Consider the following 26,613-nt stretch of genomic DNA (forward strand, 5'->3'; position numbering starts at 1 on the left):
GGTGGAGAAGTAGAAGGGATTAGAGAAAATAGAAGAAGAAAAATAAGAAGAAACCCAAAGGCCCTTTTCAGGGCCACTCCATTGCCTCAGAAAGATAAATTCTCTCTTTGCCATATCGATGTATTTGTTTGTATATGTCTCTGTTTGTCCCTGGAGTAACGCATATTCAAGTTAGCCCCTTGCCACACTATTCCACCGAATTGAGGTCAGCCCCTTGCAACATTGTTGCCCGCTTCCTATACCATGATGTCACCCCTGTTCAATTCCTATTGTCCGTATATAGACTCATCCCATGTTCAATTCCTATTGTCCGTATATAGGCCCACCCATGTTCAATTTCCCTTGTCCGTATACAGGCCCAACCTTTTGTCTGTATATTCTCGTCTTTATAAATCGTGTCTGTATTTCCCCAAGGGAGTATCTTAATGCTAATTCCCATTGCCCGTATATCACCCCCATTCACTTCTTCCGTATTTGACCAGGCAATGGAGTGATGAAGCGATTTTAGCTTTATTCGACAACTGGTTAGAAAAGGTACCATAGCATGCTGCTATGGCAGCTCCAACACTGTCATTTGAACTGTCTCTGTACATGGATATATGGCTAGATACATATTTTATTTCTCATCCAACTCTATGCTTGACAAAAATAATTAAAAACAACATTATATTTTACTACAGCTCAGTGTACATGGGGGATTACAGCATGCATGCTTAATTGTTTCACCTACAGAACAATATGCAGAAATTAATACCCTCTTACCTCACATTTTCAGGTTCTGCCGCTTGTGACACAAGATACAATCAAACATGGGCCTAACAAACATTGCATGAATGAGTGTACACGTGCGATAAAGTTTTGTTTTAAACATTTGTTATTGTTATTTTATTAGACAAAACTTAAAATGCTCCAAAGATGACATTAATCTAGCGGGAGAGATAGAGGTGGTGTGGGGTTAGGTGGATATATATATATATATATATATATATATATATATATATATATCAATGGTTACATCCATTAGTGTGTGTTTTATTTTTATAGGCTGTGGTATATCTCAGCTTGCAATTTTAAATACTCTACTGAAGTCATCTTGTTACTTTATTTATCTGCATAATTACCAATATTGCAGTGTTTGTGTTCTATTATTAGGTTTTTGATGTCACATTATTAGGTTTGATGTCTTATCATTAGGTCTGATGCCACATTAGTAGGTTTGATGTCATATCATTAAGGTCTGATGTCACATTATTACTTTTGGTGTCACTTTACTAGGTTTAATGTCATATCATTAGGTTTGATGTCACATTATTAGGTTTGATGTCACATTATTAAGTTTGGTGTGATATCATTAAGGTTTGATGTCATATTATTAGGTTTGATGTCACATTTAAATCATAAATCAGTATCACTTGGGCGAGTTGAAAGCTACAACAAACTAACTGGGATATTTGACTATCAAATATGGGAAATATACAAACTACTAGCATCCAGCATCATTATCATAACCATATGCGCCCACTTGGGAGTTAACTAACTTTACTGTGTAAAGATTAATGTATGCATATAAGATTGGTGTGTAGATACATTGGTTAATTTGCGATAGTGCTGAATCTGATGCTTACTAGTGGTTAGACAATGACCACAAGACTATTAAGTGAAATTTTCCATGTACTTTTTGATAATTCCTATTTTGAAGGCTGTAATAAGCAGAACTTGCTAATCACCTGGTAAGCGGTGATCAACCCCACTATGCATCTGAAGATTTGTAGGAAATTCTGAATGTCTGTCCATTCATGCGTCAGTTGTCACATCTTCTAATCTGAAGAGTGGAAATTCATGAAACGGGCTAAAATTACACTTCATTTGTGAATGCTGCCCTAAGAATGTGCAACTCGACACTCACCTAAGCCCACCCCAAAGCTAAATATGACAACTTGGCGCTGTTAGTTCTTGTGAAGGAAAGCATTATCAGATAGAATATTAGCCATGTTGAGGCATTATACATACATACATACCTATATACAGACACACACACACAATCATGACTCTTACCTCTGAAGAATACTTAATCACAAATGACACTCCACAAAAATATCGGCATCAAATAATCACATTTTGCAAATATGTTTGGAGACAACACAATAATTGCTGAACTACATTCTATGAATTTCAAATCAGGATCATAAAAAAAATGTCTGTCCTTTCTGGAAAAATAAATGTTTTGACTTTGTTAAAGATCTGATTTACACATAACTAAAAGTTCCCTCTAGTAGTTTTCTTGTCATAGCATTATAGAACATTTTGGTGGATAAGAGACTTAAGTTGTGTAAATCAGAAATTTTAAATGGTGAAAGACAGGGAAAGGGAGGTAAATACAATCACACACTCATTAACATATGCAAAACATGTCCTGATGCAAGTAGTTTGTATATTACCCATGTTTTTTGCTTTGGTCTGGTCTGGTTTTCCTTTTGTAATTTGTTTTGTTAAATTTAAAGTGGAAAAAGAACAAAACATGTTTCAATTTACATTCACTAGTAGGTTTTATTTTCATTTCAACTATATTTTCATTCATTTTCCATACAACAGCCTGATAAAACATTTCAACAGAATCAACAATGAAAAGGCATGATATTTATACTAGTGTGTTGTTTATAGAACAAGAAAGACACACACACACACACACACACACACACACACTAAAACATGTAAAACAAATTAAATCATGTCATAAATATATGTCGCAATTTTATACCGATATCTGGCATGCAGATTGACTGAATGAACAGAAAAGATCCCATTCTAACAAAAAAAGAGGTTTAGTTTGTAGGTGGGAGGGGATTGGAATCAGATGCAATCAAAAGTTTGGTAGCATTTGAGATAGAGCCAATTATTCTTGGTCAAGCAGTTTAAAGAATAGGGCAGCTTTTTTTTTTTTTCATCTGAGTATTTTGAATGGATCTCTCATTAGGCTGACATGAAAGTTTCCTGATGAGTTCATCTAGGTTATTACTGTATTATGAATTACTGACCGTATGATGTGCTGAAAGAGATCATTTACATACTTTATTGAATTTTGACATGGAAAACAATGTATAAAATGCACTTTCTTTTGATATATCATAGAAAAGATATGGATTTTGTGTCAATCAGACGCTTGCAAAGTGTAATGTTGCTAAGTAATAGTGCATTGATGACAAGAAACATTTATGCACTTGCCATTTTCAGTCCTTTTAATTTATTTCCAGGTAAACTTAAATACCCATATTTCAACATTTACATTTGCTTTCAGTCTACACAAGTATAAGCAGAGAGACTTCTTATCTATCCAAATGCCAAACTTCAGCCAGACTTCTTATCCAAATGCCAACCTTCAGTCAGACTTCTTATCCAAATGCCAACCTTCAGTCAGACTTCTTATCCAAATGCCAAACTTCAGCCAGACTTCTTATCCAAATGCCAAACTTCAGCCAGACTTCTTATCCAAATGCCAAACTTCAGCCAGACTTCTTATCCAAATGCCAAACTTCAGCCAGGCCTCTTATCCAAATGCCAACCTTTACCATGATGCATTTTGCAACTGCATAATTAACAGAAAGTTAATAACTTTATTGGACCTATTTAAAGCAAACATGTTAACAGCTAAATGTTGAAATTCTTTAATACAAAAGCATTTCCTTACAGAAATGTTCTTAAGATATTGCCAAAAATGTCTTCAAATAATTCAGCAAACATACATATATGTATATTATTTATGTATATTATTTACATATGGTGGCTTGAATTTTATTTGAAAATGGTGGTGTCTACCAGAGAAGAGTAATTTCCTGCACTGAATGTGGGAGTCCCTATTGAGTGAGACAAAACATTTGCCATTTACATTATGGAAAAGCCAATCACATCAGGTGTATTAAGCTTCAATGAAATGAAATACTATTAATGTGTAGCTTCTCTGTCTAGCATACGTCTGAGATGAGTGTACAACTATACTTTGCGGTTTATTAAAATAACGTCAGAAAAAAAGTTATAAAGTATTCCCTTTTTGTTTTTCACATACAGATACTTTTCTTTGACGAAAACATGTTCATCAACCAAGCCTTGTCACAGTAACCTGACTGAAAAAAGTTCATAAACAGGACAGACAAATATACACATACAGACACACAGACAGACAAGTGTATTGGTATAGGGTTCTTTCATATTATACCTGATGATTTGGTAAGCAAATATTCTACAGTACTGCATATAGTGTGAAAGTCCACACAGAGTGTTTAAAGTCTACAAAGAAATAAAGGAATGTAAAAGCATGATAAAAATGTACAATATTAGCAAGAGTTTTGTAACAAGTTTTGCATTGACTAAGTCACAAATATAGTAAGAAAACATTATATTAATAACACAAAGCATTCATCTCAAAACATAATGTAAAAGATATCACATGGAGGGAAAAAGTCTTTATTACATGTTGTATGAAAGGCATAAGCACATGACTGGTATCATGTAATTATAATCTGGAATTGAGTAAACTTCTAGTATCTCACTAAGCCTAGGCATTAATAAATCATTTGCCAAAAGAAATCTCCCATTTTGCTTTAATATTTCACTTGATCAAGAAATTCTTATCATCAAATTGCAAACCATTATTACTTTAAATTCATTTGTATTCATGGTTTACCAATCTGTAAGGTTTCTGGTTCCTTTTAAACAAAGGGGGATATATCTGCATACCATTCTGGTTCCTTTCAACCATGGACTGATACATCTGAGTACCACTGTGGTTCCTATTAAATGTGGACTGATACATATGAATAATATTCTAGTTCCTTTTAACCAAGGACTGATACATCTGAGTACCATTCTGGTTCCTATTAATGGCGGATTGATACATATGAGTACCATTCTGGATCCTATTAAATGTGGACTGATACATCTGAGTACTATTCTGGTTCCTTTAACCAAGGAGTGATCCATTAGAATACCAAATGAGATGACTCAGTGAGCAATACAGTCTCAGAAAATGACCTAAGCACAATCCTGAACCTAAATAAATTGAGCTCAGTGCAGAGGTAAGTATAAGTCAAAGAAATGTGAAGCACAGATCAAAGTGACCTGTTTTTTTTCTCTTTCACTAATGGCTTTATAACTTGTCATCAGCAAATACATATTAAGTTACATGACTCAATAGGTAACAGTGCCTGAAAAATGAGCTAAGCGAAAATGTTCACGAAAATAGCACTCCACATGACAAAACTAAATAATGCCCTATGTGACACTAAGAGCAGTAGTGTCTGAGAAATGACCTGAACACAAATCTTAAGTACCGTAGAAAAACTGAGCAATGTCAGCCGAAATCAAGGAACCAAGAAATATAGGTAATGACCTAATTTTAACAAAGACAATGATATACCAAGTTAAGGTATACTGCCTCAGAAAATTAGCAAAATGCAATAGTCAACCAAAACTACTGGGTCTTAAAATATGGGTCAAACTGACCTAATTTTCTTCAAAATGTATAGCACTCCACATGTTAAAGTAAATATCAACTTATGTGACTTGACAGGTGTCTGTGAAAAGTGACCTAAGTGATATAAATGCAAACCCAGTTTAGAGAAAATGGTCTAAATACAATGTTAACCAAAATCACTGAAATGATAGATGACACAGTGACCTAGTTTTGAATGATCACTGGAATTTAGTAAAACTTGTCCAAAACAACTGAATGAAAAATAAACAATAATCTAGTAAGCCTAAGCTAAACATGGGTTACTACAACAGCAGCATCATGAAATAAAGATCATGGTGACCTATTTTTCACAATGGCTATAGTGCTTCATATGACACAATTACATATAAAATGATGTGACTCTGCATGCAACAGTGCCTAAGAAAATGAGATAATGCAAGGGTCAACTAAAAATCAGTATGCCATCAAATACAGGTTAGTGACCTTGTTTGGACAGATGGCTGTAGTACTCAACATGGCAAATCTAAATACTAACTTAGTGACCTTGTTTGGAGTGATGGCTGTAGGACTCAACATGGCAAATCTAAATACTAACTTAGTGACCTTGTTTGGACTGATGGCTGTAGTACTCAACATGGCAAATCTAAATACTAACTTAGTGACCTTGTTTGGACTGATGGCTGTAGTACTCAACATGGCAAATCTAAATACTAACTTAGTGACCTTGTTTGGACTGATGGCTGTAGTACTCAACATGGCAAATCTAAATACTAACTTAGTGACCTTGTTTGGACCGATGGCTGTAGTACTCAACATGGCAAATCTAAATACTAACTTAGTGACCTTGTTTGGACCGATGGCTGTAGTACTCAACATGGCAAATCTAAATACTAACTTAGTGACCTTGTGAGAACCTATATGCAAACCATAACCAGTCTTGATGAAAGCTGGATGAACAGACAAAATTTGGTTAGGTTTGGTGTTTTATGGCACAGCAACACATGTAGGTTATTTAGTCTGAGGCTAATGAAGGAAAATGTTTTGCCCATGGTAATACCATGGCACTGACCAGGGCTGATCCAGTGGCAAGATTTGAACCCAGACTCTCACAAAACAGACTCTCACTTAGCCACTATGGCTCCATTTGCTGCCTCTTACAAAATACAAGCTAGTGAACTGCATTTGACCTATTTTCAACCTCTGAACCTGTACAGGGTACAGACAAACAGACAAACATCATCAGTCCAGCAACTGGAATCACTTTGCAATCTGAACATCACTTATAACAGACAGGCTAATGCAGACACAGAATCAGTTTTCAATACCAGTGTATTATTTGATTTTCCCTGCCTTTTGTTCCTGTGAAAATCTATGCAGGTATGTTTGAGATATTACCACAAGATTGAAAACTCTTGATATGAACTTCCTTAAATGCATATTACATATTTGTGTATCCTCATGAATCAAGACATTCATAACATCCATACATACTCATAATAAAATATTTTCTTTGGGCAAAGACTTTATGCAAAGCAAATAAATAGGATATATATATATATATATATATATATATATATATATATATATATATATATATATATATATATATATATATAATAGAGAGGGATAGGGTGATGGAGGAGATATTAAGTTTTTGGATATCAATGATTTTTTCCCCCCCATAAACATACCACTGACTTTCTGAGTAAAGGTTATTCAGATGGTGTGGACAGCAATTTAAGACAGGTAATCGTAAAACCTCAGGACACATCAAAGCTTTATTTGGGTAGTGGAGGGCTAAAATACAGGTAACATTCCATCATTGTCATACATGTAAATAAAAACATCACAATTGACCTATAATAGTGAAGACAATAAATACTCATGACGAAATATTAAATACCGTTATCACAAAAGATAATCCCCCAAAAATAGAACTATAAAGATAAACATATTTATGCTGGATAAAATGAGTATTGTAAGAAACAATAAAAGTAAAATGGAATGATCATACAAAAGTGCCATAGATAAACGACATGGTTGTATACTTAGGAAATATAATGTAATCCTTCTGAAAATTTATTCTCTAACAGGAAAAATAAATCTATTGGTTAATTCACTTTGGAGATAGTTTTCCCAAATATGCAACAAATCTAAAAAAGTATCATTCAACTGTTTGTGAGAATATTCAGATAGGATTTTATCAAATACAATTTTCATTCTTACATCAGAACTGTGAGAATACTATGTAATCTAAATGAATTTGCAGAGTTTTCATTTGAGAAAGTAAATATAATAAAAAAAACTTGTAAAATTATAGATATTATTTACCAGAATTGTATAATATATTGTGTGGGGGGGTAAACTTGCTTATTTTGTACCAACATTATCTTGTAATATGAATGTGAAATTATCTGGGGAGTTAACTACACTGGAGTCAATAAAAATCAAAGTAATTCCCCTGAAAAGTTGAAATTCAGACATAGGGCATTTCAATCGTGCTAAACTCATTAACTGTGTCAATGGTTCTTTATGTGACTTTGCATGCAACAGTGTCTGAGAAAATGAGATAAATGCTAAGGTTAACTAAATTCAGTATGTCATGAAATATTAACTGTGTCACTGGTTTTTGATATAAAAATTTGTCAAAATACAACTATGGTAAGTATACATGTAAATAAGCCTGTTGGTATTGTAACATAGATAAAAAAAAGGCTGTTGGTATTGTAACATGATAAATAAGGTTGTTGGTACTATAGCATGATAAACAAAGTTGCTGGTATTGGAACATGATGCTAAATTGATGAATAAAATGCCAATAAATGTATGCATTGACATTGGCTTGGACCGAATGAGCCATACTATTACCAATATGACTGACCATGGACCTCTAACTAGGCCATATCAACATACATTCTATATAACATTTATCTATCAGAACCAGATGTCAGGTTATGAAAATAGAGATAAAAACATGTTCAGAGAAACCCATCTCTCATCAAAATGATTCTACAACAGGTGTGTGCAAGCATGTGGCCTGCAACTTGGATTTATCCAGTTCAATTTACATCATGTGAGCATTTTTAAAAATCGCTTAGATAAGAGGATGGACTGTTATAATAATTGGACTCTCACTGATAAAAGAATGTTCTACAAGATAAATTTCAGCATTACAGAATGTCCTGAAATAAATATTAATATCTGAAAGTCGTATGTTGAAGAACAAAATGCATACAATAGTTTTTAAAAGTTTCTGTTATATTAGGGAGTCATTTTTTTATTTTTTTTGAACTTACACTATGTACAGAATAGATTATTGGAAAATTTGTGAAAAACTTAAAACAGCATGCTGAATCATTTTAATTGAACTTGATGTGACTCTGCATCAAATGAAGTTGAATCTAAATAAATCAATTAAACAAAAAATAATTCTGAACAATTACCTGTAAATTAGCATATTTCATTGTAATTAAAAGCTATATCAGAGGTGGGTGGGCGCAGCTGTGCTGGTAGTAATGTAAACAAAAATTTAAGGATATTGACAATGAGAATGTCTGAAATATTGGCTTGATTCATTGTAAATATTTCTGAATTTCTGTCTTGCAACATTAATTTCAGAATCAAGACATCATGACAAATGGGCAGTAATGAAGGCAAAGTTGTAATGTTTTTCAATTCCCAATAAAAGTGGTCTCAAATTTTCACTATATTTTAAAATATGGCATGATTTGTCTAATGAAGAATTCATGCACAAATCACTGTAGTCAAGCATTTCCAAATGTGGATATATATTTTTTATCAGACCCTTGGTGTTGCTACAAATACTGTGCATTTGGCATGCTAGCTGGGTTTTAAAATTAATTTATCACAGTAGAGAAAGTCAAAGACTTTTACCTCAGATCAAATTAATCTGGCAGATGTTCTCCATGTCAGTATCTAAAAACAATTGTGAAAGCAAAGTGCATGGCAATTCAGCAAAAACTGGGACCAGCTGCACTAACAAACATTGTCATATACTGCCACAAGAAAAGGGCAATAACTCTTTAACAAAACTGTGGGAGACACATGATTTGTCAATCTGTCCATCATCAGATAAAATCCATAATATTATCAAGTTTCGTGGCAAATGATCAGAAACTGGGATTAGTTGTTCTGATGAGACTGTCAAACACTGTTACAAGATACTAAGGATGAAAATAGCAACAAAAAAATTCACAGAAGTAAAGGGATTTGTCATTAACTATAATGTTTACCAAGTTTAAAGACAATCCATAAAATAAAGTGGGACTAGCTGCATTAATGAGATTGTGTCACACACTGCTCAAGAAAAATAACTCAAAACAAAACTGCAGGAACCAGGAGGTTTAAAAATATGCACATTGTTAAGTGATAAGCATACATTAATTAGTTTAAAGGAAATCCATTTTTTAAAAATGCAAGAAAATTTGCACCAGAAAGATTGCATCATACGCTGCTACAGAACAATAAGAATTTCATGAATGGCACATTATACACACATGCCATGCTACAGTCTTTTGTGTTTATAACAAACACTTCTATGCAGACACCATTTTTCTTCTTTCAGTCACTCAACCTTTGAACATTTGACCCCAACATAAATAGGGTTTCTTTTTATATCCTAAGTGCAAGTCATTCAGAAAATTTGATCCATGTCATATATAGAGCAAATACTATTTTGTGGAAAAGATCTAATACTTTCAGTGACCTTGATCTTTTATCTTTTGACTGCAAAATGAATAGGCCTCTACCTTGACCTCTAACCTTTTTGTACTGAAAGCTGACAATGTTCTTCCTTAACTAAGTGCAAGCCATTGACAATATTTCCTGATTGTATAGATGCATTGTGTGGAAACCATTTTTCTTTATTCAGTTACAGTTATCTTGACTTTTGAGCTTTTGAGATAGAAAATGAAAAGTTCTTCCAAAGCCAAAGTTACAATCAATTCACAAAATTTGGTAACATACTACTTGTTGTGCAGAAATCAAATTTGCAGCAGATGGACGGGTGAACGGAAAACATAACATTATACACTCCGCCTAATGATATATGTATACATATATAGTTCCAGGACAATCTATCCAAAACTGTGCAACTAGTTGCAGCAGGGAGATTGAGTGTCAGATGGAAGGATGAATTGATTGATAGACATAAGGACTGCTTTGTGCCTTTGCCTCTGCTGTGAGAGTTATTAAAAAATGATCGTAAATGTACACTTTTCTTTTTCTGAGAATTCCCTTCACCTTATTATTAAAAGATCTGTACCATTTTATATCCATATATCTCTTTACAATCAGACTTTGCATCATTCATATATGTTTAAGATATGTTGTTGTTGTTGTTATAGGGTTTAACGCCATTTTTCAGCACAAGATAGGCTATACATGGCGGCCAGTATTATTGGTGGAGGAAGAACCCGGGAAAACCCCGGAAAGAACCACCAACCCATGAGAAGCTACCGGCAAGCTTTCTCACATGTCCACACTGGCTGAGCCCGAGACTCAAACCCACACAGACAGAAGTGAGATGGCACTGATCAGTGACAGAAAGCGCTTTAGACCACTCGGCCACTCGGGGCCCCGTTTAAGATATGTAACAATCTGTGAAGAAAATATTATGTTATGTTAAGTACATCATTCGTTAGTGTGAGGCATGAACAAAAGACAATTATCCTGCATGATAATTAACATTTTTAAATACTGACTATATATCAAGCACATGCATTCTAATTAAAAATCAGTCAAATGTTTCCCAATTGATTTTGACTGGTGCTTGCACTGACGTTGACCCTGACATTGTGGCCAGTTTTTCTGGTCTTGGTATTGGTGTCTGCTGTTCTGGTGTTGAAAATGGTGTCTGCTGGAACTGCCCTTTCACTGATGAAAGAGATGAAGAAGAACCTTGCTTCATCACTGGTTTTGGTGTCAATGGCCTTTTCTTTAGATCCACAAGATCAGCAAATGGATCCAGTTTTTCATTCTGACTAGACGTGTTCTGTGGCTGTAAAATCCTATCACTGCCATCAACCAGTGTAGTTGTCTGTATGTCTGTTAATAAATCAGGATTTGACTGATTGTGATGTTTAAATATCTCAGACTTTGGCCTGTGTAGTACAAATGGAACTTTTGGTTTTAAATCTGGCAAACTTGGGCATGCTACATCTTGAGCAGAAAAATAACCGGGACTATTTTTTATGGCTGGTTGACTAGATTGTGCCATTGTTTGATATATATTTGGTGAACTACGCACATTTCCTTCATTTCCGGAAGTTAAACTCATTAGGTCCCAACTCTTCAACAATGACTCAGTAAAAGCAGAGGAAACTTGTTCACTTTGTTCACTGGGAGAGTTATCAATTAATGGATCAAAATCATATAAATTTGGGTTTCCAGACTGCGTGACATCCAACTTTTGTTCTGAAGTTTTGGAAGATTGATTCCTTTTTAAATTCGGTCTTTTATGGCCCAAATATTTTAGAGCTGGAGACCTTGTGATACTCTGCCGATCTGTCTCATTTCTAGAAGGTCCAGGTCTTTCTCTAAAGCCTACAATGTTTTTACTATTGTCTGTTTCTCCAGTCATGGATGAGTTTGATTCTGACTCAAATGAATCCAATCTTATCAGCGGTTCATTCATTTTAATGGGGTGAGTACGTAATGCAGGTCTAGGAGGAACTTTTGGAGGCTGTCGAATTGATCTGTCCTGAATTTGGTTCTCTGAGAGTGTTCGTGGAGCAGGCATGGGTCGATAGGATGGGGAGGTAACAGACGTTTCTGATAATGGAGGAACAGATGATTCTCTACTGCTAGAGTCTGTAGAATCGTTGTCAAGGGTAACATATGATATTAGGTCTTCTGGTTCCTGTTGCAACATATGACCAGACAAGTGATCATCTATGTAGGGCACTATGTTGTGATCACTTTCTGTATCTGAACTTGATACACTAGACTGTGACAGCTGACCAGAACTATCTGCTCTCTGTAAAAGAAGAAAAAAAATGGGTTAAGGATTATTTCTTGGTGATTAGAAGTGGGGTCCCAACTCATCAATTTGGGAAAGCAATCTGAAAATTGATGGTCTTTTCTGTAACAATATCAATGCAGTACTAGAAATACTGTACTAAACAACCCCTGTGACCCTGACTTCCTATTTGTTAACCACCCCATTCCTCTGCTAATATGTGACAAATCTGGAAACAATACATGTATAGAAGCTCTTCACAATTTCCTCGAAATACTAAAACAATTCACCTCCTGACTGTAACCTTTGATGGATGAATCTATAATATCCAAAGATGTATCATAATATGCTAGTAAATCCTGTTAAAAGTCAAATATCTATCCATTGAGACATTATACAGGCTGTCCCATAAAAATCTACTCAAGTGACCTTGATCTTTGACCTCTATGCCATTAGTCATATCTAAATCCCACAGTATACATCTTTACTTTGTCTGGTAACAGGTCAAATTTCCCCATTGCAAACAATCAATATTACTCTAGGTTCACACTGGTGTTTGGCAAAACCACAGCAGTTGTGATGGCTATGACAAACAAGAGCCCCTGGAAGGGATTGATACTCTACTAAATGAAATGAATTTTCAGGAATTCAAGATCATTTCTTCTATATAACTGCTAAGTGCTGATACTATCACATACTTCTGAGCAATAACAAGAGTGTAAGATAAAGATAAGCACTATTTTCATTAAGCATCAGCTAGACACCATTAGAAGTCGTACTATGAAAACCCCATACGAATGTAACCATACATACAGATAGCGAGGTGGTAACAAGATCTTCAATATATGATCACCATAGTAGGCATGCTGAATGTACGTTTGGCAAAATTTTCATTTAGGCCTAAATAACAGGTCTTCTAGTGAAACCCTCACGTTGACAAGGCTTTCAATTCAGGATCAGTAGATATAAAAAGATTTTAAAAATGGCTGCCATGGTGGCCATATTAGATCAGCCCCATTTTCACTCAGTACTAAGTAGACATCGTAAGTAGTATTCTTGTGAAAACCACATGTAGATATGACCTTCAATTCAGAAGGAGTATAGCAATTACACAGTTTTCAAGAAAGCAACCATGGCAGCCTTCCTGTATGTCGGATCAGCCTCAATCTAATTCAGGCCCAACTAGACACTGCAACATGTTCTTTTTTTTGAAAAGCCAATGCTGATGTGACTTTCCATTAGGCAGGAGTATTAATAACATTATTTTCAAAGTGACCACTGCACAGCCATATTGGATGTCTGGAGGGCACCATTTTCATTTACGACCAGTTAGACCATGGAATAAATGTGCATGTAAAATTTCACAGCAATCCTCCAAAAAGTTTAGAAAGAGTAAAAAAAAAGAAACTAATGGATGGATGGACAATCAATAAAATGTCATCTCATAAGCTCTTCCAGTCAATAACCAGTCAAGTAAAAAAAAACTTTACTTTCTGACTCCAAAATTTTTTGATATTTCTTCTTGAATGACCTAAACTACCAATAAAATTTCAGATTAATTATAATGCTGATTTTCCCTGTCACCAAATAAAGGAGTAAATGTAATGCTGTTGGCACTTAATTACTTTCCATCTCTGTGGTTAATCAGCCTTAGTGAAGTCATTATGGACAGATGACCAACTAATCCATAACTGACCAAAGCTTTACTTCAGTTGCATTATGTGGCCAAGTTTCTTGATCCTGGTGAATGAATGAAATAGATTACAATGTACATGTTGTGTTTATTTCTACAAGCCATTTTGTTGCAAAGACAACAGGAAAAGATATAACCAAACATTATTAATGATCAGAGTATTTGCCCACCCACCCCAAAATTCAGAGTCTAATACAGCATTAACAGTTAAGTTGGTGATCAAGAAGAAGGCAGGATTAAAATAGATGGTCTAAAAAGATACACAGGGGAAACAAAATTCAGAAGAAGAAGAAAACAATATCATACTTTTACATTCAGGTGATTGTTTTTTTTAAATCTCTGATTTCTCTATACAAATAAATTCAAAAGAATAACTGTGGCGATAAGAATTTCCTTTACTTAATCTGTACAGCCTGAGATTTAACTCTCAAAGAAGCATTTTTTTCATCATAAGACAATGGTCATAATTCTGGCTACAATCAAGTAATCACAAAGCAAGAGGCCCAACTGGGCCTAATATTGTTCACCTAGCTTACATTGGTCTGTATGGTAAATGCAGCAGAGAGGCATGTACCTTGGGTTGAATGAGGTCCATGTCTGAATAACATTCAACTATTTGGTATAAAATGGTGGATGCCGATATGCTGTTGAACTGCATTTGAATAACTTCAACTAGCCATTTTGGATATCAGGCTGGCAGAGTTTCCATTTAGGATCAATGAGACATCATAAAAAGTCTTTTTGTGAAAGCACAATATTAGTATGAACCTATCTAGAAGCATAAGCAATAATGATTTTCAAGATGACCATTATAGTGGCATATTGGGAATTAGATCTGCACCATTTTCATTTACAAATAATCAAGACATCATAAGAAGTCTGAACATTTGTTGATATGACCATCCATTTAGAAAAGAGTTCTGTACTGAAAAAATGATTTTCAAGATGGCTACTGTAGTGGCCATATTGTATGTCCAAGTGGCACAATTTTCATTTGGGTCAACTAGATCATGTGATAAATGTGCAAATAAGAATTCCATGGCAATCCTCCAAGTAGTTCCACTGGAGCAGTGATAATAAATTTGTGTTAACAGAGGGATGACAGACAAAAGACAATTTCATAAGCTCTTATGGTTGATGACCAGTGGAGCTAAAAATCTTTGGTCTCTGAATATATTATGAACTATGACCATCTAGGTATTTATAATAACAAGGAATTTATAAAAATCACTCATCATGGATGAGTGTATCACAAGTTTATTAAAGTTTTGCTAGAACTGATAGCAAACCCATATATATATATTGGCTAGTGTCAACATAAACACTCTGACACAAGAAACCTGGTGAATAAGCTAGTGTCAACATAAACACTCTGATACAAGAAACCTGGTGAATAGACTAGTGTCATCATAAACACTCTGACACAAGAAACCTGGTGACTAGACTAGTGTCGACAAAAACACTCTGACACAAGAAACCTGGTGAATAGACTAGTGTCAACATAAACACTCTGACACAAAAAACCTGTTGAATAGACTAAGGCAAATAAATTCTCATGGCTACATATGAAATCTTAAAAGAAGCAAATTAAAACTACTTTTCCTTAGCTAATTTGGTGGTCTTGCACAAGTCTTTGGGAGATTTTGCTGTAGTCTCATACATGACTTGATATTAATGTAAAGGAGAGAGCTGGATTATACTAAGCAGTAAACACTACTGGTATATTTGATCTATTTACTAAGCAGTAATTACTACTGGTATATTTAATCTATTTACTAAGCAGTAATTACTACTGGTATCTTTGATGTATTTACACAGCAGTAATTACTACTGGTATATATGATCTATTTACAAAGCAGTAATTACTACTGGTATCTTTGATGTATTTACACAGCAGTAATTACTACTGGTATATATGATCTATTTACAAAGCAGTAATTACTACTGGTATATATGATCTATTTACAAAGCAGTAATTACTACTAGTATATATGATCTATTTACACATCAGTAATTACTACTGGTATATTTCATCTATTTACAAAGCAGTAATTACCACTGGTATATATGATCTATTTACACATCAGTAATTACTACTGGTATATATGATCTATTTACACATCAGTAATTACTACTGGTATATTTCATCTATTTACAAAGCAGTAATTACTACTGGTATATATGATCTATTTACAAAGCAGTAATTACTACTGGTATATTTGATCTATTTACAAAGCAGTAATTTCTACTGGTATATATGATGTATTTACATAGCAGTAACCACTACTGGTATATTTGATCTATTTACACCTATTCTTCGGGCAGTCCATACCCCTTGATATAGCTACAACTGGACCTAACAACTACTTATATTGCATTATGGGATTTTCATTTAACAAAAAACACCCAACAGAAAATGGAGTGATTTTTAACTTACCAAAACAATATACTGAAATCTTTCACATTATATTTCTCCAGATATGAAACATGATATTAAAAAAGCCAAGTGTAACGTAAGTAATGTACAATATTTGTAACTACATATACTGCAAACAAGTAACACAAGAAATATATACTGTAAATAGAACTGGCCACATGTTATCATGATAAACAGATTATGGAATTTGCAAATTTTGGTAAATATTAAACGATACTTTCAAATTTTGTCAGATTATATAAAATATTCATTTTAAATAAATAACAGTTAAAAACATCCAAAATTTGCTAAAATTTCATGCATATATTTAAGAGTATTTTGTTCAGAAATTTTAATCCATTAAGCCAGAAGTTCATGCTTAACAGTGCGTGAATAGTACGTGTAAAAGTAGTAAGCAATAGTTGTATGCAGATTGATTCCTGGATATAAATATAATGAAAGGCCTCGTACAACACACGTAAAATGAACAAATAGTAAATGGACAGTAAATATATGTGTAATTGTCAAACATGTATGCTCCCACTGCAGATACACAGACCAAATTAAAAATAAATAATAATTAAAACAAGAGTCCCTTGAAGGACTGATGAGTGGACATCTGAATGGTCAATGGCAAAACAATGTGTCCCTTTCTGATACTGCAGTGAAAGCATAAAAATCCTCAATCAAATACTGACAGAAATGAATGACTCCAAAACACCAGCAGATTATCATCACATAAATCTAAGCAAATGTGTTTAAAACAAAGCCAAAATAAAGGAGCTCAAACTCAGTTGTATGACCGTTATACTTTGAAATGTATTACCTATTACAGCCAAACTTGTCAGTGTAAAGCAAAGAGCAGAAATAGTAATCAATTTCAAGCAGTTTTAAAGGAAAATAATATAATACCTTCAGACCAATAAAATGAAAATCAGATATAAAAATGTGTCTGAAAAGGGATAAAAAAAAGAATTACAGAAACGTTCAAATCCCTAAGGAAGGTATTTTTTTAACAAGAGCTCTGAAGAACCCAGTGTCTCACCTGTGATGTATTCCTCCACTCTCTTATATCTGGGTTGACCTCAACTCAACATATTAACTCATGCAATTGCTACTTGAGCTGATTCAACTCAAAATATTAGCACTGATGCCAAAGCCACTCTGACTTAACTCAAAATGTTAACACAGATGCCATTGCTACTCTAGGTGACTGAACTCAAAATATTAGTATCGATGCCAAAGCCACTCTAGCTGACTCACATCAAAATGTTGTTGTTGTTGTTGTGGGGTTTAATGCCATTTTTCAGCACACAATAGGCTATACATGGCGGCCAGTATTAATGGTGGAGGAAGAACCCGAGAAAACCCCGGAAAGAACCACCGACCCATGAGAAGCTACTGGCAAGCTTTCTCACATACCCACATTAGCTGGCAGTGATCCTTAACGGAGAGCACTTTAGACCACTCGGCCACTCAGGGCCCCACATCAAAATGTTAACACTGATGCCAAAGCTCCTCTAGCTGACTCAACTCAAAATGTTAACACTGATGCCAAAGCCACTCCAGCTGACTCACATCAAAATGTAAACACTGATGCCAAAGCCACTCTAGCTGACTCACATCAAAATGTTAACACTGAGAGCCAAAACCTCTCAGACTCAACTCAAAATGTTAACACTGAGAGCCAAAACCTCTCAGACTCAACTCAAAATGTTAACACTGAGAGCCAAAACCTCTCAGACTCAACTCAAAATGTTAAGACTGAGAGCCAAAACTTCTCAGACTCAACTCAAAATGTTAACACTGATGCCAAAGAATCTCTAGCCATTTGAAAAGTGATACCTATGGCTCACAATATTTACACAGGTGAGATAATGAAGGTTACACAGGTGAGATAATGAAGGTTACACAGGTGAGGTAATAAAGATACAAAGAAATTTTTTAAACATCCTTACTGCAGTAAATCCTACCACTTGAAAAGCTTTCAAATAAATAAAAACATTGTGTGAACTGTGAACCATGCATAAATAAGAAAATGCAAACATAATGAGTTCTGATTGATCATATGCACCACACCCTGAACAAAGAGTCCCTTCCTTGTAAAACAATTCCTGTTATAAGGCGAGTATGGTCAGGAATCCCATTTCCTTAAGCAGTAATGCCACTGTATTATCTACTTTATTATGAGGCAGTCTTATACTTTACTTTTCTCTGCTATTTTTTTTATAAAATATAAACTTTACAGTTTTAACATCTTTACATTTTACATATTATCTTGCTGTAGTTAATGTTTATATTAACTAGACAGTTTTATCTTTCTAAATTGCTGTTCAATTCATTTTCAACTTTTTTGGACTTTACCTAAAATTGGCACCATACAACCACTATTGTGACAAGGTGCCATAAAACTACTACAAAGCATAATATAGCTCCCACTGACAACATTTTAATGACGGACAACTTTATTCACAAGTTAAATTATGTATTTTTATAATAAATTAGTCCTTTTTTAAGGCTGACATCACACGCAGATATTTCTACATTATATAGACTTTTGTCTCATTTGGAGATATATGGATGAATTATGTGATTCTTTATAGGATCAAAATTGACATTTCTGAAATAATGTTTTCTGTCCAATTCCTGCATGTATGGTTCTCCCTCATTGTAACACTGTCCATGGGTGCTAGAATATACTAACTTATAGTGAGACCACCTTATAATGGAGTATGATATAATTTTACTAACACTAAATTAAATGGATCCATGACCATATTTGCAGTATTACAGGAACTGTGTTATAAGGAGTGGCATTATAATGAAGGAGTGCTGTATTGTTTATTTTGCTTTATTTCTCAAATTGTCTCTGGTACTGTATTTTAATGTATATAATGCATATCCCAATTTTCGACCCCACTTGAGGTGAAACACTTTGTTCCAATATATAACGTACCATGGTATAGTGAAATAGTGAGAACAACTTTATGTGTAACAAACCATGGTATAGTGACATTGTGAGAACAACTTTGTGTAACAAACCATGGTATAGTGACATAGTGAGAACAACTTTATGTGTAACAAACCATGGTATAGTGACATGGTGAGAACAACTTTATGTGTAACAAACCATGGTATAGCTAAAACTGAACATGTACTGAATCACGAAAAAGCAAGAATGATCAAATTTTGTCAAATAATAATGTTTTAAAATGGAAATAAACATAAAATACTAACTTTCAGGTTCTTTTTCTCCAACCCATATTGTTGAACATTTGATGAACCAATTTAAATACAATGCTTTAATTATGGTCAGGTGATCAATATTGGTACTGTGTTATATCTGGAATAAGGTGGATTAAAAGAGACAGCTGTATATTCAGTTCTGAAAGTCTGAAATCAGGTCTTGAACAGTATTCCCTCTTTATACTGTTATTGGAGCCATGTAAGTACTCCATGTTTTATGTGAGGGAGCCATGCTTTGAAGGATGTAATAAAAAGCCTATGTCCTGAAAGTGCATAAATCACAAAGACAGTATTTAATGATGCAAAATCGTATTACAGTTGGACCAAGTTAAGTGATATAAATGTAGTACTGATAAAAACAATATTAATGTATTTAATGGGATCCATGATCAAACCCACCTTGTATGAGGTGATATTGGTATACTGAGACTTTATAGTAGGTGAGCACCATATATGGGGAGATAGTGGTAAATTAAAACTTTATGCTGAGAAACCACTTTCTATGAGAGGACAGTGGTAAATTGAGACTTTATTTAGAAATTATTTGATATGAGGGGACAGTGGTATATTGAGACTTTATAGTGACAGACCACCTTATACAAGAGGACAGTGGTATAATGAGACTTGATAGGTGAAACTGTCTTATATGAGGGGATAGTGGCATACTGAAACTTTATAGTGAGAAACCATCTTATATGAGGGGATAGTGGTATACTGAGACTTTATAGTGAGAAACCATCTTATATGAGGGGATAGTGGTATACTGAGACTTTATAGTGAGAAACCATCTTATATGATGGGATAGTGGTATAATAAGACTTGACAGTGAGAAACAGTCTTATATGAGGGGATAGTGGTATACTGAGACTTTATAATGAGAAATTCTTATGTGAGGGAATAGTGGTATGCTGAGACTTTACAGTGAGAAACCATCTTATGTGAGGGGATAGTGGTATAGTGAAACTTTATAGTTACTGCCTTATATGAAGGGACAGTGGTATGCTAAGACAAAATAGTGAGTGACCACTTTATATGAATGGACATTATTATTCTGAGAGGTTTAGAGATAATTATATAACTATATGCTAAGGAATCTGTGATAGGTTATATAATGAACAGAATCATATGGAAATTTAAGAAACAGAAATGACTAGTGCTATACCTATGGTCAGTATGGTCATTGATAACTCAAGACTGAAAAAAAAAATGAGAACAAATGATGAGATTTATTGGAAAGAATTACAAAAATACTGTGCATTTAAAAGCAGAAATATGACCTCTGTTGTTTTTTTTTTTTTAACTTTCATATATTTTGTAAGCCACAATGAAAAAAATACACCAATCCCCTATTTTTAATCCAAATTATTGAAAGTAACTTTGAAAATAAATTGTAGTTCATTGAAATGGATGAATATGTCCCCTTTAGAAATAGCCCCTTATTTAGTAATTTAATTTTGACATGTTCTGTTTGATATTTGTGGTTATTATCTCACCATCATAAATCTACGAAGCAAAGACTACATGAAGGTATGTGTTTGCACTTTCGAATTTATGTACCCAATCAATGGAGATGATTTATCAATATTCTTCTTTTTTCTCTCTCTAATATTTGCTTGCTTGTTCTCATTTTCCCATGATGCATGCTTAAGTGATATGTCAAAGTCTTTGATTCAATGCTTTGAAAGATTGTGATGATCTGACTGCATGCAATACAATTGTGAAAAAATTAGAATCAGCAGTAGGGTTTAGTCAGACAACTCTTCATAATACTTCCTGGTCTGACACAGTATAAATGGTACAACACCATCTTCTCTCTTTCTTCATGTAAAAATCAAATGAATAGCCCTATATGTTTTTTATCACAATGTGTAACTGTATTCTGCAATCACTTTATCAGTTTCCCTTTAGTGACCATGCAGTTAGTATACTTCTACACTATTGGCTGGTCACTTCTTACCTGAATGCCATCAAACACTTAACATTAAATAAAGTTAATTTATTTAAGTTGATATATTTTACAGTCGTCATCTGATCCTGCATGTAAAAAAGGTCTGTAAAAGCCTGACTATAGTGTTTCTTTATTAACTCATTAACCCCTGGCACCACGTTTACGTGGCAGGAGGTAGTAGCCTACTGCCGAGCTCTGCAGCATCAAAGTCATGTATGATGCACTAAAGTGGGTGGTATTATAGAAAGGCAGACAGATGTAGCTACACAATGATACCAAATAATCTGGATGTTTTAGTTGCACTACAAAATACAGAGGGAAAAACCTAATTTTTTGGACCCGTTTTTATTTCACCCAAAATTCGCCCATACTAGGAATCTGATTTTGTGTCTGGATTTTAGACTTTTGGGCCTCAGATCTAAGGCAGACTGGTCTCAACTTCACACAGACAGGTGAACCTTTGCAGAAAGTAGGATAAGGTGGGCATTTGGAATAAAGAGTGGTCTTGATACGAAAACGATGGGTCTGTTAAGCAAAAAAAGAAAAAAAAATATCTGTTGGAAGACGATGTATTAGGATGTATTCAGAAAAAGCTTTCAAAATGTGTTTCCTACTCGAATTTCAGGCGAAAACGACAAAAACCTCCAGGGGTTAATGAGTTAAATTTGCACTTCATAAGATATTGTCACATTTTACCACTAGTGTTAAACAAACTCAGTGGATATAAAAGTGTTAATAAGAAGAACATGAAAATTTTATGTTTGACATCTTTAAAACCAGTAGTTTTGGGCACTCAGCCATATGTGGGATCAGCCAAATTTTTTAATGGAATAAAAACTGTATGTGTGATTAAAGATAAATATGAACACTGAAACAAAAGGAAGATTTGTGTCATTTGCTAAACTTACTCAGCAATGTATGACCTGTACTGTGCTGATGAGCTGTTAATCCAGCACATACATACATATGTCCATACTAACATATGTACTACATCCAAAAGATTAAAAACAACAAAAATTTAAAAATTACAAAGTCACAGATAGTAAGCCACAAACATTAGCAATGAGAGCAAAATGAAACAAAGACACATGAAGCACAAATATTAGCAATGAGATAATAATGAAAGAAAGTCATAGATAGTAAACCACCAAAATCAGCAGCGAGAGCAGAATGAAACAAAGTCAAAGATAGTAAACCACTAAAATCAGCAGCGAGAGCAGAATGAAACAAAGTCACAGATAGTAAACCACAAACATTAGCTGTGAGAGCAGAATGAAACAGTCACTTTAAACCACAAACATTAGCTGTGAGAGCAGATAGAAACAAAGTCCAAGACAAAATGTTATGACTAGCCATTTAAAATACTGTGCTTTTTACATCGCTTTCTCATTACTGCTTGCTTTTAAAATTACAGATTATTAATAACAGTAGAGTAAATCAGAGTCTGAGCTCCCTAACTTTCCATTATTACTCTACAACAAGCATGTGCAAATGATGACCGATGGGATGAATCTGGCCAGGGACCTGGTTTTATCCACCTATTTAAATCATAGGCTTTATAAACTGCTCATCCAGCACATGCCCTGGAAAAAGCTGCATATGCCTGTTCTACAAGACGAGAGCACATTTTTTTAAACTCCACACAAAATCATTCTTCATGAAAGACAGTTTTCTTACATGTAATGTATTCAGAATGTCTTCAGCCATTGCTGTCACATTCTAGAAAGAAAGGATCCAATGTAAATAGTGGTCATTTTGAGATGTCCTCAAGCCCATAATTTTGCTATTACAGTATACACTCACTTACAAGTCTGAATGGACTGCACACATTGCAGATTGGGGTCTATGATGCTTGTTGTACTGATAACTCATAACAAACTGTAGAGACCCAGATCTAACTGCTCATTAGGCAATGGCAGATCTGGGTCTATGCAATTTGCTGATGGACTGGACTTACAAGTGAGTATATATAGTATATCACAATAATTTCATTGACATGACAAATACTCACATGTAATGACTGACGTGTATTTAAATAATTTCAATCGCATGATGATTACTCATATGTAATGACTGATGGGTGCTTAAATAAGCAACAGACAAAAGGTCATACTTTCAATTTAATTGTTGTCTGCCTTTGGCCAAGTGAGATAAAAGTGACATCAACATTGGGACTTAAATTCTTGGTACTCCCAAAAAAATGGTGACTTCTTCATGTTATCTATCACACGTCTCATGCATGCTGCTAATTTTTTTAATGGACTGTACTCATTACACAATTGCAATAACAGCTGATACAACATATTTCAGACTACACATGTAATTCTCTTTAATAACCTTTGGTAACTGAATAAATAAGACTGAAAGAATTCAATTGTACCATCAGCCCAGGGTCTGTGTGGGTATGAGGCAGATTTTCCACGCTTGCCGACTTGAACATTGCCTGCTGGATGTCAGGATCATTCAACAAACTGATGCTGACTCTATTATACATGAGGTTTGTATCGTCATGTGGCTCGTTGACCATTAAGCGGGATACCCTGTAAATGAGATCCAATGTAAAAATAATGCATTGCCATTTAAAACTTAGAGAGTATGCATTACACTAAAACATGCTTTATTTGGCTACGGCTAATAAAGGACTAATGTATGTACTTGTGTAAAAGTTGAGTCTTAACCGCAAACATTATAGACCCTAATTTGCCACTGTATCATGTGCTGGCAGATCAGAATCTATGTTCTTAGTTCTAACGATTACTATTAGCAAACTGCCCTGATCCAGATCTGCTAGCACCAGTTTTTTTTCAATATTAATGAGATTGGAGGTTTTCATCCAGATATGTGGGGTGTCTCATGGCCCTCAATGAAATCTCCCACCTAAGCAAATTTATTATTGACATTTTTTATTTTTTTCATTTTCTCCATGCCTTGCTTTCAGTGTAGTATATTTACAGTACTACTGCATGTGACCACATGACTGTGGATTGGCTTGAGCAGGATAAGATGATACAGTGGCAAGCCCCATAAAACAATTAACTGACCTTTGATACTGCTGGCAGGGTTGGATGGCTTCAGTGTCTTGAATTTTGTCAACATGGATTATACTGTGTGTGATAAGACATAATTCCAAAAGGATTAGCGGCTAACTGATCATGATTGGATTACAGAAGAGCTCAATCAGTAAAAACCAAGTTAAAAGGACATGACCCTGCATTCTGCCCTTCTTGTAATGCTGATTTTAACATCTGCTATAGTGGCATGAATGACATTATGCATCATGCAGAATATTTAAACATTAAACACAACAACAAATATTATATCCCTGAAATTCATGTTCATGGAGTCTGCATCAAACATGGATAAAGATATATGTTCTGTTACAATGTTTGCCAACTTCATAGCTGAACATAATCTCCTGTTTATGGTAGCATATAATTTTTCAGATTTAGTCAAAATAACATTATCTGCCTTGGAAATCTCACAAAAGTTCTCATACAAATGGATGTAAACTATTAACATAGTAATAATAATAATAATAATATTAATAATTAATAACAATAATAATAATAATAATAATGACCTTATTTAAAGAGGGTAACACAAATAGCTAAGAACTAATCTACCTTGAGGCCCTCATGCAAAGGAATTTATCTATTTTAGCTGCATCTCTGAAGCCACTGGATATATTGGGTTTGGAAGAAGGAAATATAGTGGACATTTCTAATCTCAACTGGAATACTATTCCAGAGCAGAGTTCTAGAGTATTGGTAACTTTTTCTTAAATAACTCCTTATTTGGTTTGGGAATTTTATACTGTTTGGTAGACATGAATCACAGGTGGGGAGTATTACCAGGTAACCTATACTGGAATAGTGATTGTAAATATTCAGGAGCACTATTATGGGATATCCTGTACATTAATTTGGCTTTTCTCAAACAGATTTGATCTTTAATAGGTAATATTTTTAACTTACAAGCTAAATTTTCCTTGCTTTCTTTCTGGATTGATATTAGCCCTAATGCTCTTTTTTGAAGACGTGCCAGCTTTGCTATGTTTTTATCATTTGAATTACTCCATACATTATTACAGTAGTCTAAATAGGGTTATATGTAACTGTTATAAAATAGTTTTCTGTGCCTTTCAGGGAGAAAATGTCTTATCCTGCTGAGAAGCCATAAACTTAAATTGATTTTTTACTGATATGTTTGATATGTTCAGTCCATGATAGGTTATTATCTACCAGAACACCAAGAATTCTACCACGACAGACCATTTGCAAATTTTTATCCTTCCATGTCAGACATAGTTCATCACTAAAAAGATTTGTTCTTTTTTGCCATGTTGAGAAAAGTAATATTTTAGTTTTCCCAGTATTTACCACCATGCCATTGCATGTGCACCAGTTTTCCAGTTGGTTTAGGGCATTCTGTAAATAAAGTTCGAGTTCATGCTTTGTGTTTTGGATGTCTGACAATGTTGTATCATCTGCATAGAGATCTGTAGATGATAATGAGCCTCTTAGTAAAAGTGGTAGGTCATTAATAAATAAAGAGTAATGGACCTAGAATTGAGCGTCGTGGTACTTCATATCTAATTGTTCCAGGTTCAGACAGAACATTAGTTATGTAAACATGTTGTGTTCTCTCACTTAAGTATGGAGTAAACCATCTAATTGTTCTTTCATCATAATCAGTTTCTTCAAAAGGATTTCATGACCCACCATGTCAAAAGCTTTCCTGAAATCTACAAATACAGATCATATTATTCTACCTTGGTCAAGTGCTCGAAGCCATTTATCAGTTAGGGAAATGGAGGTAGTCTCACAGGAATGTGTCTGTCTAAAGCCTGATTGATTAGGGTAAC

At 34.3% G+C, this 26,613-nt stretch overlaps 1 protein-coding gene across 13 annotated transcripts in view; it reads right to left on the minus strand.

Annotated features, from left to right (window-relative positions):
• Nucleotides 1–2,521: 2,521 nt before the first annotated feature.
• The window catches only part of LOC149777922 (DENN domain-containing protein 1B-like), a 161,291-nt gene continuing 137,199 nt past the window's right edge, over nucleotides 2,522–26,613 (minus strand). For 9 of the 13 annotated variants that reach the window (XM_089939019.1, XM_089939028.1, XM_089939023.1 and 6 more), the window contains 3 exons: nucleotides 24,130–24,289; nucleotides 23,427–23,468; nucleotides 2,522–12,464 (listed from right to left, as the gene is read on the minus strand). In XM_089939019.1, the coding sequence (XP_089795145.1) occupies nucleotides 11,223–12,464; nucleotides 23,427–23,468; nucleotides 24,130–24,289 (1,444 nt within the window). In that variant the 3' untranslated portion in view covers nucleotides 2,522–11,222. Of the gene's footprint in view, nucleotides 12,465–17,467; nucleotides 17,508–18,513; nucleotides 18,540–20,963; nucleotides 20,996–23,426; nucleotides 23,469–24,129; nucleotides 24,290–26,613 lie in introns of all 13 variants that reach the window. The other 4 variants (XM_089939030.1, XM_089939031.1, XM_089939029.1 and 1 more) reach the window with 4 other exon arrangements.

Source organism: Sinohyriopsis cumingii, chromosome 17, assembly GCF_028554795.1.
Source record: "Sinohyriopsis cumingii isolate HCF-2022 chromosome 17, ASM2855479v2, whole genome shotgun sequence".
Classification (NCBI taxonomy): Eukaryota; Metazoa; Mollusca; class Bivalvia; order Unionida; family Unionidae; genus Sinohyriopsis; species Sinohyriopsis cumingii.